Consider the following 17,387-nt stretch of genomic DNA (forward strand, 5'->3'; position numbering starts at 1 on the left):
TCCTTCAGTTAGATTGCGCTGGAGAAACAATAGCTTATCTGAAAGTAGTTCCATTGTGAAGTGCTCATTCTTTCTGAAAGCACATGACCATGGCAGAATGGCAGTTTGGTAGCATTGTCAAGTAGACATGTCTTTAGCAAGTTATTATTGTCTAACTAAGGCAAGAAAGACATACAGGAATGGTACTGCATATTAAAAATGTAAGCAGAAGTTTATTGACATTTAGGGGGCTATTTATCAAAGGTCGAATTTTGTGAGTTTTTTTTTATATCTCGAATAAACTCCCAACTCAAATGTTTTCTGATGAAAAAACTTGAATCAGTAAATTCAGGGTGAAAAACTCATAGGGGTAAATTTATCAAAGAGTGAAGTTCTGCCACTAGAGTGAAATTCCTCAGCTCTCAATTCATTTCTATGGGATTTTGAAAGGCATATTTATCAATGGGTAAAAGTGAAAGTTCACCCTTTGATAAATACGGCTATAAAAATCCCATAGAAATGAATGGAGAGTGGCGGAATTTCACTCTAGTGGCGGAACTTCACTATTAACTTCACTCTTTGATAAATATACCCCATATACTCAAATTGATCACATTTTTGGTTACAGAAACCTATAATTGCTCGAATTAATTGAGTTTTTGAGCGAAACCCACCGAAAAAAACTCGAACATCACGAAAGCCACAGAAATCTTCAAATAATTCAAGGGACCTCTGCCACTGACTTCTACATGACCACAACAGGTTTTAGCTGGAGTTTTTTTTGGATTCAAGCTATTTTCAGCTTCGGGGTATAATAAATAAAAACATTCAGTTTTTTTTACTGAAAAATACCCTTGAAAACTCTACTTTTTTGGGTTTTCAACTTGACCTTTAATAAATAAACCCCTTAGAGTAATAGATGCAGGCTGTAGGATATAACCTTTTAAAAAGGCAAAACGACTGAGTAAATATTAGCTGTATTTATGCATGACTCTAGCTTTAGTTCAGATAACGCTAACTACAGTATATAGTGGTGTAAGAGATGATATGAGGTTTCCTTTTTTTCCGTCAGAGCGGAGCATTTGTACATATCATAAGTATATTGACACAAAGAGCAAATTATGGAGAGGGGAAAACTGATCAGATTTTCCAAATCAGCAAACTCATGATTAATGTACGAGTGACGCAATTGCCATCACTTGGCATTTCAATAATTCAGCTATGAACCTTCTGTTATTCCATTAATGATTATATTTCAGAAAGTAACTGTACAGAAGTACAATTTTCTAACATGTTTGAAAACTTTGCAAAAGCATTCAATACTGTGTTTTATTTACTTATTCCTTTATTTATATTTTTATTATAGTCTTGTACTTATATATATTATAATTCTTCCAGTAGGATACAATTATTATAGTGGTGTTATAATATAGATGCATTACCCAACTCAGGGATGGCTACTGGCACAAGGCATTTTTCCAACCACAAAGTAACTATTTGACAGCTATCAGGAGTTGCAAATAGCCAGTACAACTGAAACACAAGCAAGGGTGAAACGTTGTCCCTTTGAAGACAAAGGAATCCTCCATTATGGGACAATTTCTTAACCATGCTACACCCTAGTATACACTGACACAGAATATGTTCCATTTATTAAAACAAATAGTCTATCACATTTTAGAAATATGGTCTTAACAGTCACTTGACTATCTGGCACCAAATGTCTGCCTTTTTGTCTTCCGGCTGTGCACACCTACCTTCTGCACTGGCCAATGTGCCTCCCCACTTGGCATATGTGTTTTTTTTTTTACATTTATATAGAAACTTACAGCCTTCCATTCACAAATGTTTGATTTTACATGATTTAGTGCAGAGCCATCTTGTGTTGCATTTCTTTATTGCAACATGTTTATCTCCTAAACTGACACACGACTGATGTCGCTAAAGACTTGTCAGCCATATGACCCTGTATAGGAGGGACTTTTGCATTCCAGCTCAAGGTGAACTCCTTTTAGTTTAGCCTATGGTGTAAATGTATTTTATTTTTACCCGATACACATACTGTATCGTCTGAATTGCAATTTCCTGGCTTAGTTCTGCAGTAAAGCTATAGGTATTCTCATACCCCACCTAATTTGTGGGCTCTTTTCAAGTTACTCTATCTGTTCTTGGCTTTGCATAAGTTAATACTTTCTTAATAAGATAAACATCCAGTCACTCCAGCCTTTATAGATTACATTTTTGGCTAACTAACTATATTAGAAATATTATTTTATTTTGCACAGCCTATCATGTTACACTGAACAATTCCTTTAATAACAGGCTGCTTTCTCAAGAACTTTTAACTGTGTACAATGGCAGTCTTTTTCTTTTTGGGGACACTATAAGTCCTTTTAAGCCTTCCTTAAAGGGTAATAAGAACGAAAACAGTAGCTGAACTTTTTTTTTAGCTTCATTGACACTAGTCTTCCCAATAAAAAATATACCTTTCTGGCAAAGTTTAATCTTTTTTTCTAACTGAAGACACATGTCAGTGAGTTGGTCAGCTTGCCAGTATTTCAGAAATACTTTCCGAGTACCCATCTGAAAAAGAAGCACAAAAGATATGTAATTCATAAATTTGTAGCTTTAATGTCATGATATAATTCTGTTTGAGGTAGGCAGAATAAAATTGTCACTAGAGACTTCTGACCACCTGCCTTTGGGCTATGGTATGGATGAGATATATAAAGGGGTGTGCATGATGCTCTACTGGTTAACATTCAGTTATAGTATATAAGAAGAGAATACAGTATTGAAGAGACTTTAAGGGGCAACCATTATAGGGAACACAGATGAAAGCATGTGTACTGTAGATACAGTACAACTATCCAGTTTCAAATCCAGTTTCAAATCCAGCAAATCCAGTTTCCCGATTAATGGGAACTGTAGTACCCAAATCTCTTTATGACTATACTTTAAAATTAAAGAAATACTGGGAAAACAAAAGACAAGATATTATTTGAACTGTGTTAAGGAGTCTATAATGACCACCCCCTATGTGACAAATTTATCGACATAAGCAACAATCTCTGATGGTATGTTGGAATTAAGTATGAGAGTAGACTAATCACTTCAAAATTGTTAAAGGCAACACTGGTATGCCCTGGCAGACAAAAGAGGTGCTTTCCAGAACCAAATAATTAAGTAATATTAATAATAAAAAGTCCAATGCAATCACACCTAGTTGTGAGTACTGAATTAGTTCTTCACTTAATTTAGCTTGTACAGTAGACAAGGGGTTAGATTTTAAATATACAATCGATGCAGGGATCAGCACACTCTAGTAAAGGTTATTACAGTGTTTTTATTTGTAACACAGCATTGTCCAACGTTTCGGTGCCACCTGGGGACCTTTATCAAGGATCCGAAACGTTGGATCTGACAGCTTTGAAAAATGTGCTTTTAAACCAAGGGGCCCATTTACTTAGCTCGAGTGAAGGAATAGAAGAAAAAAATACTACTGGCTACTTCGACCATCGAATAGGCTACTTCGACCTTCGACAACGACTTCGACTTCAATCGAACAATTCAAACTAAAAATCGTTCGACTATTCGACCATTCGATAGTCGAAGTACTGTCTCTTTAAAAAATACTTCAACCCCCTAGTTCGCCACCTAAAACCTACCGAGGCCAATGTTAGCCTATGGGGAAGGTCCCCATAGGCTTCCTAACAATTTTCTGATTGAAGGAAAATCCTTTGATCGATGGATTAAAATCCTTTGAATCATTCGATTTGAAGGATTTAATCGCTTGATCGAACGATTATTCCTTTGATCTTTCGAACGTAGGAATAGCGCTAAATCCTTCGACTTCAATATTCGAAGTCAAAGGATTTACATTCGGCAGTCGAATATCGAGGGTTAATTAACCCTCGATATTCGACCCTATGTAAATCTGCCCCCAAGTGTTGGTAAAATGAATATAAATCAACATCCAAAGTAAAAGTATCAAAATTTGGAGTAGGCCAGAAAGACATATTTTTTTTTACTAACATGTTACCCTATGAAGTATGGACAGCAGGACATTTTCCCATAAACATACCATAACATATATGATTATATTAGCAATAGATGTCAAGATTCAGTATATGAGCACAATTGTACACAAGTTCATGCTATTTTTCCTACAATTGCATATACTGACCTGCCACCCTTGTTGCTTGCATTGTAGAAGAACATGGCGGCATTTTTCTTCAGCTGATGTCTTCTGTTTCTCCCATGCTACAATTTCAACCAAGTTCTTATACCTGAAATTAATTTAGTAAGTGTATAGAAAACCACTAACCAGAAATACAATTTTGGTTTATCACTAAGCTTTTATACAATTGCACTGTATATCCTATTGTTAAGGGATATTTATCAAAGGATGAACTTTCACTTTCACCCATTGATAAATAGTCTTTTAAAAATCCCATAGAAATTAATGGAGACTGGCGGAATTTCACTCTAGAGGACTGTAGTGATCCCTAACTTCACTCTTTGATAAATATACCCCACAGGTTCCCTTAAATTCTTGACCTCTTTATTTTTATTCAGTAGTAAACATCTTCTGGATAAAATTATAGAATATGATTAATATTCCATTCCCTGAAATCTTTGCAACCAAGTATGAAGCCTTCAGTTTATAAGCTGAATTTCAGGAAGTTTGTGAGAATCACTTTGTTCCATTGATCTTCAATGAGGCTGAAAATCTTGAATGTTTTAATAAACTGGGTAAATAAAGTTGCAGAGGCAATTCCCATTGACATCTATTACTTGCTGAGTTTTTTTCTTGTGACTTCTTGTGTTTTGTTCCCTTGAATAAATCTGGACTATTTGAGGTTTCAAAAAATATTCACATGTATGGTAGGCCAAATTATGATCAATTGTTGATCTGATCACTAGAGCACTGTCCCGCAGGCTAATGACTGGATTATAAGTGTGGCCTATGATGGTTCATTTACTGACTGGACTTTAAAAACTTTATGATCTGTTTGCCTGATTTTCTTGAGCTTGCCAATTGGAAGGCACCATAAAGGGACTGTTAAGCTACTGACTCAGTCTGGAAGGGCCCTGTTGATAGCTTTTATGGTCATGTTAAGGCCTATGTTAGACAAGGAGATTTGTAGCTTCTACCTAGAAGCAAGTTTTATTGTTTTGTCTGAGGTAATTATAAAATAATTGCTAAATAGAAAACTATTGACCATTTTTCTAGCCACTAATATCCATGTGTGATATGGAGGCATACCTAAGAAAAGGATTATAATTCTTGCAGTAACACGAAAAGCATTATTATTCAGGTGCAAGTGATATAAAAGAAAATCCAACTGAGAAGTCAAAGCCTAGCCTGGTGCCTTATCTAACATAACGCTGACTAGCTGCCAGTCTGATACATGTAGCAATTGTTACATTATATCAGGATACAGTGAAATTATTACTATGTAGGGAGCACAATGGTGTACTAATGATGCGTAGTGTTAAATGAATTTTAAGGGCCAGTTCATTCTTAGGTATATGTCCATATATAGGTCTAAGCATCTGCTGAATTCCTGAAAGGCTTACCAGCTGTTTATTTAGGGTAATCTTATTCTAGCCTTTATGGTCACTGAGAAAAAATGCTAGGTTTCCCTTTTTTTCTTCCCTCTTTTTATCGCAAGATTTAAGAACCCAGTATTCTGCCTCTTCAGCACTACAGAGGTAAACCCCTTGCCTGCAGGAGAAACCAGTGCAATGTTCTGGAGGACAGTATCTTGGTTGAGCTTAAGCAATTTAATTGTCACCTTATTCACATATGAATTCAAAGCTCTAAATTCTCCTGTGGGAGGTAAAACTATTGTACCATGGGTTATTCTGTAATTAAATTCTGTATTTTGATCCCAAAAAATAAAAAGAATAAGAAAAGAAAGACAAGACCTCTCATCACATCTCATCTTAATATCTTTTTATTTGTTGTGGTTCTCATTCTTCTTTTCTATTCACCATGGGATTATAATGGTTGTTTTTACCTTCCAGCCAACTCACTGCTGCTTACAAGGATTTCTGTGATGTCTTTTGTACAGTCTGTGAAAACCCTTTCCCTTCAAATCCTTGAAATTATTCTATTGACCTGCCCCAGTGGAGCTTACAGTCTAAGGTGTCCATCACGTTGACAAACATACACAATGGTCAGTTTAATCATTAACCAATTAACTAGCCTGTCTGTTTTTGAAGATTGGGATGAAACTGCTGTAACCAGATAAAAATCCATGCAGACATAAGGCATGCAAACTGTTTACAGATAGTGCCCTCCCTGGAATTGAACCTAGAACCACAGCACAGTAAGGAAACACAGTAAGTACCCACTGTACTGCTGTGTTTGTATTATTAAATTTCTTTAGGGTGTTGGTCATTGTTTTCGTAGCGGTCTTTCATATTTTCACCCTAAATAATGAACCATTACCTGTAAGATTTGTAGCCTTAAAATCTTGCAGTTATTTTAATGATTGGTGGAGGCCAAATTTAAAAAAGCTGTGTCCTTATTAAGGATATTGCTGAGGCAATTTCACAGGAATGGACTTTAAAATGTTTATCTTTAATAAAAATGCAGTTCCAATGAGAAGAACTAAATTTACCATGTAATTGTTTGATAAAAAGAATCAGTCATTTATACTCTGCTGTAAATGTTTCCTTACCTCAGGTGGACCTAAGCGTCTGGCACCAAATCCTAGCAATCTTTTATGTAATATTTAAAAAGCCAAGAAATATGTAAAATGTCTTGACAGTTTCAATGTGAGATTAAACATTTGGCTCTGTGAAAGGTCTTGTAAAATATTTTTGCTGACCTTTTTGTGGAGAAATATTTAAATCATGAGCAGGGTCATACACTGATGACATAATAAAGAACTGTTAGATTCATATTTTTGTAGCACAGCCAGACTATAATTTAACCACTTGGGTTCATACTATAATATATTTTAGATAGAGAAACATATTCATATTTTCTTATAAAGGGACTTTTTTTAGCCCCAAAACAAACGAGTTATAGAAATGGACATAGAGATTTATTGGAGGCCCTAAAATCGTTGCTGTTTGGTCAAAAATTACCCTGACTTAAAGGGATACTGTCATTGGAAAATTTATTTTTTTTCAAAATGAATCAGTTAATAGTGCTGTTCCAACAGAATTCTGCACTGAAATCCATTTCTCAAATGAGCAAACAGATTCTTTTATATTCAATTTTGAAATCTGACATCGGGCTAGACATATTGTCAATTTCCCAGCTGCCCCAAGTCATGTGACTTGTGCTCTGATAAACTTCAATCAATCTTTACTGCTGTACTGCAAGTTGGAGTGATATCACCCCCCCTCCCATTTCCCCCCAGCAGCCAAACAAAAGAACAATGGGAAGGTAACCAGATAACAGCTCCCTAACACAAGATAGATATAAGAACAGCACTCAATAGTAAAAACCCATGTCCCACTGAGACATATTCAGTTACATTGAGATGGAAAAACAGCAGCCTGCCAGAAAGCATTTCTCTCCTAAAGTTCAGGCACAAGTCACATGACCAGGGGCAGCTGGGAAATTGACAAAATGTCTAGCCCCATGTCAGATTTCAAAATTTAATATAAAAAAATCTATTCGTTCTTTTGAGAAATGGATTTCAGTGCAGAATTCTGCTGGAGCAGCACTATTAACTGGTTCATTTTGAAAAAAATGTTTTTCCCATGACAGTAGCCTTTAAGTTGTGCTTTACCTGAAGCTCTGATATATCCCTATATCTATAGCAAAAGCAAAATAAGATCTTTGTGCTTAATAAAAAATACCTATGACTGGCTTATGATATAGTATCTCTCTGGAGAGCCAAAAAGGTTGTTCCTTTCATTTGTACGCCTGGAGTTTTCCATTAAAGCCTACTGTCATATGGCCAAACCGACCTTCCTCTGCTACATTCTTTAAGGGTGATGGCACAGATCTCCCAAAAATAACTTACCTAGTATAACATTAAGATTGCCACAAGTAATAGGTTAATTATTAATTGAAATAGGCTTAATTGTGGGAAATTGCCTCCCTTCAAAAAGGTTCTACTCATTTATTATAGCAACATAACATCAAGGATAAGGTTTTGGGTGGATAAACCTCCCTTCATAAGGGGTAGGGAGGTTTATTGTGAAAAAATCTGGATCAGGCACTCAAATAAAGGCAATCTTCCATCAGATAGATGAAATCAAGTAGAAAAGTTTTATTGTGACTTCTGCCTTACGCATTTCATGTTACAAACACGAAATCCGTAAGGCAGAGGACACAAAAAAACTTTGCTCCAGATTTTTTCATGGTGGTCCGCTCCCAGTGCTGAGGGCTCTGGGCGGTGCACCTGGGCCACTTCCCAAATGAGTAAAATCTCCACTCTATTTGAGATCCGCCCCCCCATCATTTTATCACTGTAGGGAGGTTTAGCCACTCAAAACATTATCCTGCTTTTACAGTCTGTGGCTATAAAAAAATGAGTAGAACACCTTTTTGATGTAACATGTGTGCAGCTCGGATCTCTTTCTATTGCTGACTTGATACCCTGCTAGGTATCTAGGGGGCATCTGCACCACCATCTATCCATCGCATTCAGTGTGTAGGAACCAGTCAATTAACACTGTTCAAGTTGCCTCCCTTCGCAATCCAAATCACTGCAAGTAATAGGTTATGTTTATGTTTTTGGACTTTGCACATTTGACTTGATTTAGTAAAGTAGCTTCATGCAGTGGGAGATATTTTAAATTCAACATTAGGGGCTAATAATCACTTTTATTGCAGGGTGCATTCCATCAGTCTAGTCAATGTCAGTGATTATGAAAAGTGCCATTATTTTGATATTAAGAGTGAATCTGTACCATCTACTGGCACATCTGCTTATTAATTGTCAAATACCCCCACACACTACATAACATGCAATAAAAGCTGAAAACATGACAACTGAATGAAAAAATACCTGGACAAGAAGTCTGAAAAGGCAAGGCGTATTGGATAACCATGACGAGTTATTTTGACCATTTCCAGTACTCCAATATATTGTAGTTGTGCAGACACATAGAAGTTATCAAATGTTTCAGCAAGCTTAGAACTGTTAGGTTTGATACAATGCATAAGATGTGGTGTGCTGCTCTGAACCTTGGCAATGATCTCTGTAAAAGATTTCTGCAAAGAAAATGTACAGATTAGGCATACAATTTTGTATATTAATTACATCTGCAGTATAGTGGTTAGCATCTCATATGTTCAAATCATGAATTATTTAGCGGTTTCTTTATATTTAATAAACATAGACTTGAGAAATAACATTTCTGGCACATTATGAATTTTTTTTTTTTTACAAAGATAAAGGTACTTACCCTGAGTTGTGTGCTCACAGTGGTTGGTCCGCCTCTTTCTAGCTTCTGCAGAAATGAATAGGATCCTTTCTTTTTTATTAACTGTATACAAAAAGAATTGAATAAAGTCCCACTGCTTCTCTGTGAAACTGTCCAAAATACTTCTACATGAAATATAAGCCTATATTGTTTCATCTTAGTCACAATTATCAATTCTGTTTATATTGTGATATGGGTGGTTTTGAAAAAAATATTTCAAATAAAAAAAATAACCATTAAGAGAATCTCAGACTTGTGATAAAGGAAATATTTTAGGAATACTTCAAGTAATGTGTTATTATAAAGGAATTCTGTCATGGTTTTTTTTTTCAGTTAATAGTGCTGCTCCAGTAGAATTCTGCTCTGAATCCATTTTTAAAAAGAGCAAATAGATTTTTTTTATATTTAATTTTGAATTCTGACGTAGGGATAGACATGTTGGTAGTTTCCTGGGTGACCTCAGTCATGTGACTTGTGCTCTGATAAACTTCAGTCACTCAGTTTACTGCTGCATTGCAAATTATATCAACCCCCCTCCCTCCCCCCGGCAGCCTATGAACAGAACAATGGGAAGGTAACAGGATAACCTCCCCCTGAGGGGGAGAGCCTGCTGCTCATTTCTCTTCCCATGGTGCATCTCTAATCTCACTTCCTGAAACCTTCCCTTACATAATTTAATATTCTCCGCCCACTGGGGCCTTTCCCTTACATCTGATATAATCTAGCCCCCCTAGTTGCCAACCTGAAAATATGTATTAACCATTACTTAAACATTAATATTAAACTATTAACATTTTACATATTACATACTGACTGGCTGCAGAGTGGAAGGTCCACACATTTCACTAATGACCTGTTTATCACTGATAATTTTCATTTACATCAAGTGCTTGAATATGGGTAGTAGTGTAGGGCTCCTTAGGGTCAATTACCCGACGGTCTGAACCGCATGGTGTAACTCATCTTTCCGTGCAGCTACAGGGTCTACCTAGAGCTTCGGGAGGGGCTGGAGCCTTGTCAAAGTGCAGCATGTCTGGCAGATACCAGAGAGTGTCACAAGGTGTCGTTGCTGCACCACCTTTGAATATATAGGAGAGCCATGTGCTAACAGCCATTCCTGCTTCACTTTCACTGACAGAGGGTGGACAGAGACTTCTGCAAAGATGTAGGGGCAGGAGCCCCATGACTGCTGGAGTGTGGCAGTCCCAAGTTTGGGAGCTGGACCAGGAGGGTCTGAAGATCCTGAATGCAAAACCTGGACAGTGCTGTGAGCTATAGTTCAGCTGCGGAGGATAAAGCAAGTTGTGCGCTCGGCTAGGCAAGCTTAGAGCCTTTGAGGATGTCATAACGTGGATGCCAGCTCTGTGTGAACCTGTTCCAGCTCTGTGTGAGCCCCCGGGTGTGTCTGCCTGTGAGAGAGTAGAGAGAAGGAAAGGATCCAGCATGTCTCCTGTTGTGATACAGGCTTTGTGTGTGCCTGCCACGTGGGAGAAAATACCTTGTCCATCGGGAAAGGTATTTGGGCAGGTAGTGATACCTGGGAACAATGGAGCTCTTGGTGGAAAAAGGGACCAGGAGTGGGGACTTTACCTTGCAAGGAGGTGCCAGGAAGGAACTGCAGCTATCCCCAGGTTAGTGGGTCATTTATTTGGATGTAAATGCATATTTACTTTTGCCTTTAATCTTGCATAAAGTTGATATTTGTTACACAATAATGTGTGTCTTGAATGGTTTCCTAATGGGGCCACCCGCAGGTGTATTCCCGGATCCCATTAAGTGGAGGCGCTGCCAGGAGAAGACTTTCCCAATACCCTTCCACCTTGCAAAGGGGACTCAGGACCAGAATTGGTAAGAAGGTACAACCTTGGCACCAGGGGGGTGGCCAAGAGGGTGTTACAGTAGCACTAATTGTAAACTTCAGAAGTTGTTTTTTTAGTATACTATATATTGTGGCACAGTGATTGGATATTCAGTGACTGGGATATTCAGGCTGCTAGTGAGATGAATTTTACATTGTTTATTTTCCTTTGTTGTATACATTGAGAAGAGCCTATTTGTGGAAAACCCAGGCATGAATAAAACACTGGTGAATGACTGCTTAAAGTTACACTCGGTATTGCTGCTTCTCTTCTGAAGTGGATTCACACATAGTATATAAATATATATAAATATAATATATATATATATATATATATATATATATATATATATATATAAGATTTTTTTCTTTTTAGTCCTTACCTTACCAAGTTCCAGGATCTTTTTTGTTTCACCACTAGAAGTGGATTTTTTTGTTAAAAGTAAGGCTGCTTTTGGTCCTCTAAGTTTGAGTGGAGGATAAGGAGGAATCAATGACCCTGTCTGGGTCAGTTTGGACTGGAACATTTGATTGATGACTAGGTTTTCACTGGCTGTAAAAAATATTAATAAATAGTGAGGAACACCCCCCAGGCAGATTTATATACAGTATATCAAAGGTATAATTTACTATAACAGGATGTTGATTAGCACAAGACTGTATATTTTTTGTGGTCAGTACAGCTCCTGCGCTCTGCACTTGCACTGGGGGCTCCTCTAACACCCAGAACAAAGTGCAGAGCTCGTCAGCAAGGATCCCCATACTTAATGCTTGCCTAGAGGCTTATATTTAGTGTGGTTTTAAAATGCAGCAAAAGTACAGAGTGTCCAAGGGAAAGCCCTCACTAAATCTCTATTCTGCCCTTTTATTGGTGGGTGCCACTTCTGCCCATGAGCGCACAAGATACATTGTGGCAAAACATGGTGCTGTATCCAATTTGAGGATGCTAAAAAAAACATCTGTGCCATATGAGAATACTAAATGTATTATATAATTGTGATACAGCTTACTTTTCATAACGAAAAGAAGATTTTGAGACAGCACATCTCTGTTTCTCTCAGTTGCTCCAGATATATTGTAATTTACCTGGACAAAAGAAAAACATTTGCTAGCATTAATTATTAGTAATGGGAACATTTGAAGAGTCACCAAAGAACATAGAACAAGATTGCCATTTTCCATGCAATAGTATCCTGTTTTGTAGAATGAACAACAATTATTACATCATATATCGGAATTGTTAAGGAAAACCCATTAAAAAAATACATATCTTGTTTTTTTTTCACAGTATCTTCTTGTGAGCTTCTCTCTAAGAAAAATATGTAAAAACTCGGTATATTTAAACTAAGTAGTGTCTACTTTAGGTTTATAAGGCTGATTTCAATCGCCAGGCACAGCACTAGATCCAATATGGTTGCAGAATGACTTCCAATAAATCCCATATCTTAAAAGTGTGCTGGTGCATATACATGCACACCTCTATACTAGCTCCTATACTCATTCCTTTACTAGCCTGCTGTGATGCATTCGTTCCAAAGTGCAGCTTATTTAAGTACAAGTAATCTCTGAGCTTGACAACATGTGTGTTGCAGGCAAGTTGATGCACCAATACAGTTAGCAAGGCTGCACTAAACACTCACATCAACAACAATGCAATTAGTGCCTTGTTTATAAAATGTCTGGATATTTTGCATCACTCATCATGTTGTAGCAGCAATGGTACACATTTTGAGGCATGTTCAAGTACATTGTAATGCTGAACATTGCTAAACATTCAATAAGGCATATATAACCAATGATCATTCTGCACCAGTGACTAGTGATGAGAGAATTTTTCACCAGGCATGGATTCACAGCGAATTTGGGCATTTCGCCATCATGCAACAGAAAAGTCGCAGAGACAAAAAAACTACAGCAAGAAAAAACGCCCACTGACTTTAATGCATTTGGAATGAGAAAAATAATTGCACGCGTAGAAAATGGTTGCACGTAAAAAAAATTGGTTGCCTATTGATTTCAATGTGTTTCAATTTATTTAAAGCCATTATAGTTCTAATAATATTTACAGTATCTAACAGCATAAAATAACCAAGCTGAGAATGTATGTCAAAATGTTCTTTATTCTTGTCTTATTGGACAAATGTGAGACACACATTCTATCACATGTTTTTGTAAAGCTTTAATAAATACAAAGTTTAAATACAAAGTTTAAAAACAAAACAAAAGGAAGCCACTTGAAAATGATAATGATAAGAAATAGTTGCACAACAACCTGTTGGGCCCAGGGGACTGGACTGGGGGGTCAGCTTCATCTATAGTCACCCTACCTAAAGGTACAAATGCACTCGAGTGGCTGAGGGGCAGGGAGGTGCCTGGGTTCCTTGTAAAACTCTGGGTCCCCCCACAAAAAATCTTTGGGTCTGGCCCCCCTCACGACCATGGGGTTTGCTTCCTTTATATTTACACCACTGATAATAAAAAGTACTGCTTAGCACTGCTATTTCTACACAACTCAGTACACAGAGTAATTTAGATGGGTGGGGCTGAAAGTTGGCTGTTCAAGGACTTGACATCTATGGTTGAAAGGAGAGCGTTAACCCTCACCCTTTATTTTCCCAGTTCACTGCATTCAGTAATGTAGGTAATTCTGCACTGTAACTTGCTAAGCAGCTTTGATCATATTGATGTTATGCAAACTTTTTTTTATTCTCATCATAAAGCTTTTATTGCAGAGTTTGAAATGCTGCAATTAATTGGTGAAAGGGGGCTGGCATTGTAATAAGCAGTGATTGGAATCCACTTCTTTGCTTAAAAATTGCATCCTAAATGCATAAATTCCAGTATCCATCTACCTTAATTTTTTTAAAAAAAGTAGGAAACAGCATACGTAAGTAATGTTATAATATGAATATATATGCTGGATTGAAAATCTACTATACCTCTCACTTTTACCTTCAAATACATAGCTTGAATATACAGATCCAAAAAATAAGAACTAATTGTAGATTGTCTGAGACTATTGCTACCTTCATAATACTAAATAGCATTCCCCTTTAATAGATTTCAAAGTGCAGTTCAATGATGATTTAGAATATATCCTGTCTCAAAAATGTGAAACCGACTAGTGATTGTCACAAGTGGCAGCTATTACCGTATATACTCGCGTATAAGCCGAGTTTTTCAGCACCCAAAATGTGCTGAAAAACTCAACCTCGGCTTATACACGGGTCATACCGTAGATATGCCCAGCAGTGCGACCCCCTGTGACCCGGCCCCAGCAGGACTGTCTGTGACGCCGCCCGGAGCAGGTCCAGGAGCTCCGGGCGGCGCGTCCTTCCCTGCCGGCGTTCGCTCCCAAAATGGCGGCGCCCATGGCCGCCACGTGGGTAGCGGCGCCGGCCGCTACCCACGTGGCGGCCATGGGCGCCGCCATTTTGGGAGCGAACGCCGGCAGGGAAGGACGCGCCGCCCGGAGCTCCTGGACCTGCTCCGGGCGGCGTCACAGACAGTCCTGCTGGGGCCGGGTCACAGGGGGTCGCACTGCTGGGCATATCTACGGTATCTACGCCGGCAGGGAAGGACGCGCCGCCCGGAGAGTGGACACAGTGAACCGTCCTGCAGCTCTTTCACAGGGCCCCTGGCGGCCATTGTTAAAAGGTCCTAAAGCTTGATTCCAAGTTTGCCAGCAGCAGAGTGCTATCTGTGGAGCTGTACATGTACATATAAATTGCCTTGTCACTCCCCTTTCATTCTGTCATCATTACGCCAGGTACATAGGGCGGAGAACAATGCTGCCTGGCAAGTTCTTGCTGTTGTCAGATAGAAACATGCCAAGCTTGTGACTTATGGTGGGAGTCACAGGGAACTCCAACATTCAAATGTACTGGGTGCCAGTATGTGAGGTTCAATGGCTATTTATAACCTGGCCCACACTGATCCTTCTCAGGGTAAGCATATTTTTGTAGTGTCATGTTCCTGCTGATGGAATTATGGGGAGGCTCTTTTAAATAGTTTTAGATAGATTTCTATGCCATAAAACATGATTACACATTTACACATTCACATTTTGAAATCTGACATGGGGCCCCTAGGCTTATACACGAGTCAATACATTTTTCCAGTTTTCTTAGGTAAATTAGGTACCTCGGCTTATACACGGGTCGGCTTATACACGAGTATATACGGTAGGTAATTTACATTGTCAATAGAAGTTCTAGAAAGCTGCTTTATGACGGTTAAGTATTAGCTTGGCCTAATTAGCCTGTCAGTAATTTACAATTAATGTGATGGTAGTTAAAGCAATTCTCACAGTCCCAAGAAACATAGATGAAAATATTCCTGTTTAAAGGGCACTAAGTGGAGAGCAGCAAGTTATTTGCTTGTTTGAAGAGGAATGCATGTGATTAAAGAGTCATGTGTATAGGAATCGGATCTAGTGATGGGCGAATTTCTCCCGTTTCGCTTTGCTGCAAAATTTGAGAATTTCCCATGAAATTCGCGAAATGGTGAAAAATTTGCGAATCTCGAAAATTGCCTCCTGCATCAATTTTGACATTGGCATTAAAGTCAATGGGCGTCCGAATAGTGTTGATGCGCGGCGATTTTGACGCCAGCAACTTTTCGTACTCGCCTCCAAAATTTTTTTAAATCACTGAACTTTCGCGGGAGTTTTGCAAATTTATACACCAGCTGTGAAACATTGAGATTCGCTGCTAGTATTCTGGATATCAGGTCCCATACTGTAAACACAAAGGGGCAGATTTATCAAAGGTCGAAGTGAAGGTTCGAAGTTAAAAACTTCGAATTTCGAAGTCATTTTAGGTACTTCGACCATCGAATAGTCGAATTTCGATTTGAAGTTGAAAAAAACGTTGAAATTCGAATATTGAAATTTATCATGTACTGTCTCTTTAAAACTTCGACTTCAACCATTCACTACATAAAAGCTGCTGAAGTTCTGCATAAGCCTATGGGGGACCTCCTAGTACCTGTATGGAGGCAATTGGGGGAGTTTGGGAGTTCAAAGGTCGAAGTTAAAAAAACTTTGAATCGAAATAGATCAAAGTAGTGCTACTTGGAATCCTACAATTCAAAGTAGGCCCACTATGACCCCAAAAAACTTCAACCACCATTCATTTGGTCTTTTTGAATTCGAAGTTCGAACTTTTTTTAACTTCGAACTTCGACCTTTGATAAATCTGCCCCAAAGTATTGTTTATAGTGTAAAAAAGAAAATGCAATAAGCTCTGCTGTTTTTAAATAGTTCAATGCTTCTTGATCAGTAATTGTCTATCAAACAGATCTGATGGTGCTGATGTTTTTCTTATTAAACTAATGCCAAAATGATGCCTTTAATTTACACTGCAGTGAAGTCAAAATAAATTGAGGCAGCAACTGTGGATTAAAAATCGTCATACAAAGTTGTTCCAATCAACAGTATTTCTTATGTGGCTTTTTGAAGCTAACATCTCTTTCTTACAGCAGAATTTATTCTTATATAGAGGCATTAGAGTTGTGTGCTCTATAGACACATTTTACACAGCTTTTAAAATATGCTCATGAGTTTTACATTGGGTCTAATTTATGATGATTGCCTTTCAAAACTAATATATGCAACCTTTTTAACCTGAAATACTGGCATTTGGTGCAGCTATACACACGTCTAGTCCATGTAATCACTGAAAATCATGCATATAAAGAAGCTCACTGACGTCATAGTCCATCAATATTCAAAAACCTCACCTTTATTTTCTCCATTAAACCAGGAACAAGCTGAGGGTGAAGCTGTTATGTGAAGCAACCTACATGTTTCAAGCCAAACACCACTTTATCATTTGAACTAAATGAATTCAATGCTTATTCTTTTGCTTTTTTGTTTAGGAAAGAATTTCATTTGACTGTTCAATGCAGTAGATTTACTGCATTGATTAACTGGCCCATTGATCTCCTTTAATAAATGTTGAATTCTAAACACATTCCAGATTGTCCGGAAAAAAAATTCCGAAAAATGTTAATAACTTTAGAATAATTTGTTTGAATTATTTCCACACATTTTTACCCTTTAATTTTATTTATTTATGTAATTTTTTTTTTGATCTCTTCTACACGTGTTACTAACTTTTTTCTAGAGCTCTGATCTCCTTAACAA

The 17,387-nt window shown here is 37.7% G+C and overlaps 1 protein-coding gene across 1 annotated transcript in view; it reads right to left on the bottom strand.

Moving 5' to 3' along the window:
- The window catches only part of myo16.L (myosin XVI L homeolog), a 156,092-nt gene that overhangs the window by 27,169 nt on the left and 111,536 nt on the right, over positions 1-17,387 (bottom strand). Inside the window, exons 24-29 of the mRNA XM_041582398.1 lie at positions 12,250-12,325; positions 11,623-11,792; positions 9,364-9,444; positions 8,964-9,169; positions 4,166-4,268; positions 2,466-2,562 (exon numbers count right to left, since the gene is read on the bottom strand). Coding sequence (XP_041438332.1) covers positions 2,466-2,562; positions 4,166-4,268; positions 8,964-9,169; positions 9,364-9,444; positions 11,623-11,792; positions 12,250-12,325 — 733 coding nt within the window. The remainder of the gene's footprint in view (positions 1-2,465; positions 2,563-4,165; positions 4,269-8,963; positions 9,170-9,363; positions 9,445-11,622; positions 11,793-12,249; positions 12,326-17,387) is intronic.

Source organism: Xenopus laevis, chromosome 2L (assembly GCF_017654675.1).
Source record: "Xenopus laevis strain J_2021 chromosome 2L, Xenopus_laevis_v10.1, whole genome shotgun sequence".
NCBI classification, from domain to species: domain Eukaryota; kingdom Metazoa; phylum Chordata; class Amphibia; order Anura; family Pipidae; genus Xenopus; species Xenopus laevis.